The sequence below is a fragment of the Seriola lalandi genome, unplaced genomic scaffold (genome assembly GCF_002814215.2).
Source record: "Seriola lalandi dorsalis isolate HSWRI2012SDOR001 ecotype SW California unplaced genomic scaffold, Sedor1 jcf7180002018209, whole genome shotgun sequence".
Taxonomy (NCBI): domain Eukaryota; kingdom Metazoa; phylum Chordata; class Actinopteri; order Carangiformes; family Carangidae; genus Seriola; species Seriola lalandi.
In genome coordinates, this window is record NW_019488861.1 from 1 (window position 1) to 486 (window position 486).

At 51.9% G+C, this 486-nt stretch overlaps 1 protein-coding gene across 1 annotated transcript; it reads left to right on the forward strand.

The window, feature by feature from the left end:
• Positions 1-26: 26 nt before the first annotated feature.
• On the forward strand, positions 27-397 carry LOC111645488 (apelin; the record flags this gene model as incomplete). The annotated part of the gene is made up of 1 exon (XM_023394724.2): positions 27-397. A coding segment is annotated over one exon (343 nt), but the record flags the coding sequence as incomplete, so codon positions are not given.
• Between the last annotated feature and the right edge of the window lie 89 nt (positions 398-486).

The window sequence follows — 486 nt, forward strand, 5'->3', positions numbered from 1 at the left end:
CACACACACACACACACACACACACACACACACACACTTATCTATACATGTCTCTGGTTTCCTCATCCATTACCACTGCGATCCCTCTTTGGGTCTTGCTACACATTTTCCATAATCAAGTCAAATGTGATACTTTTGGTGAGAGGAGGTTGTGAAGTCGAATCTAATTGGTCCGTCCTCTGTGTGTTTGCGTGTCCTCCAGGTCCCATGGCCTCCATGGAGCATGGCAGAGAGCTGGAAGAGGCCTCTACAGTGAGAAAAATGGTCCAGCAAAGCCCTGCGAGGGGCGGTCAGACCCACAGACCAGCCGGCTGGAAGAGGAGACGCCCACGGCCCCGTCTTTCCCACAAGGGGCCCATGCCGTTCTAGAGCAAGGTGAGTTTGTAGCAGTCAGGGGAGACAAGACGCTCGTGATAAAACGGTCAGTGTCACACGGTAAAAGTCTTTCTGCCCACATTGGATTCTCATGAATAAGCATGTGCCTGC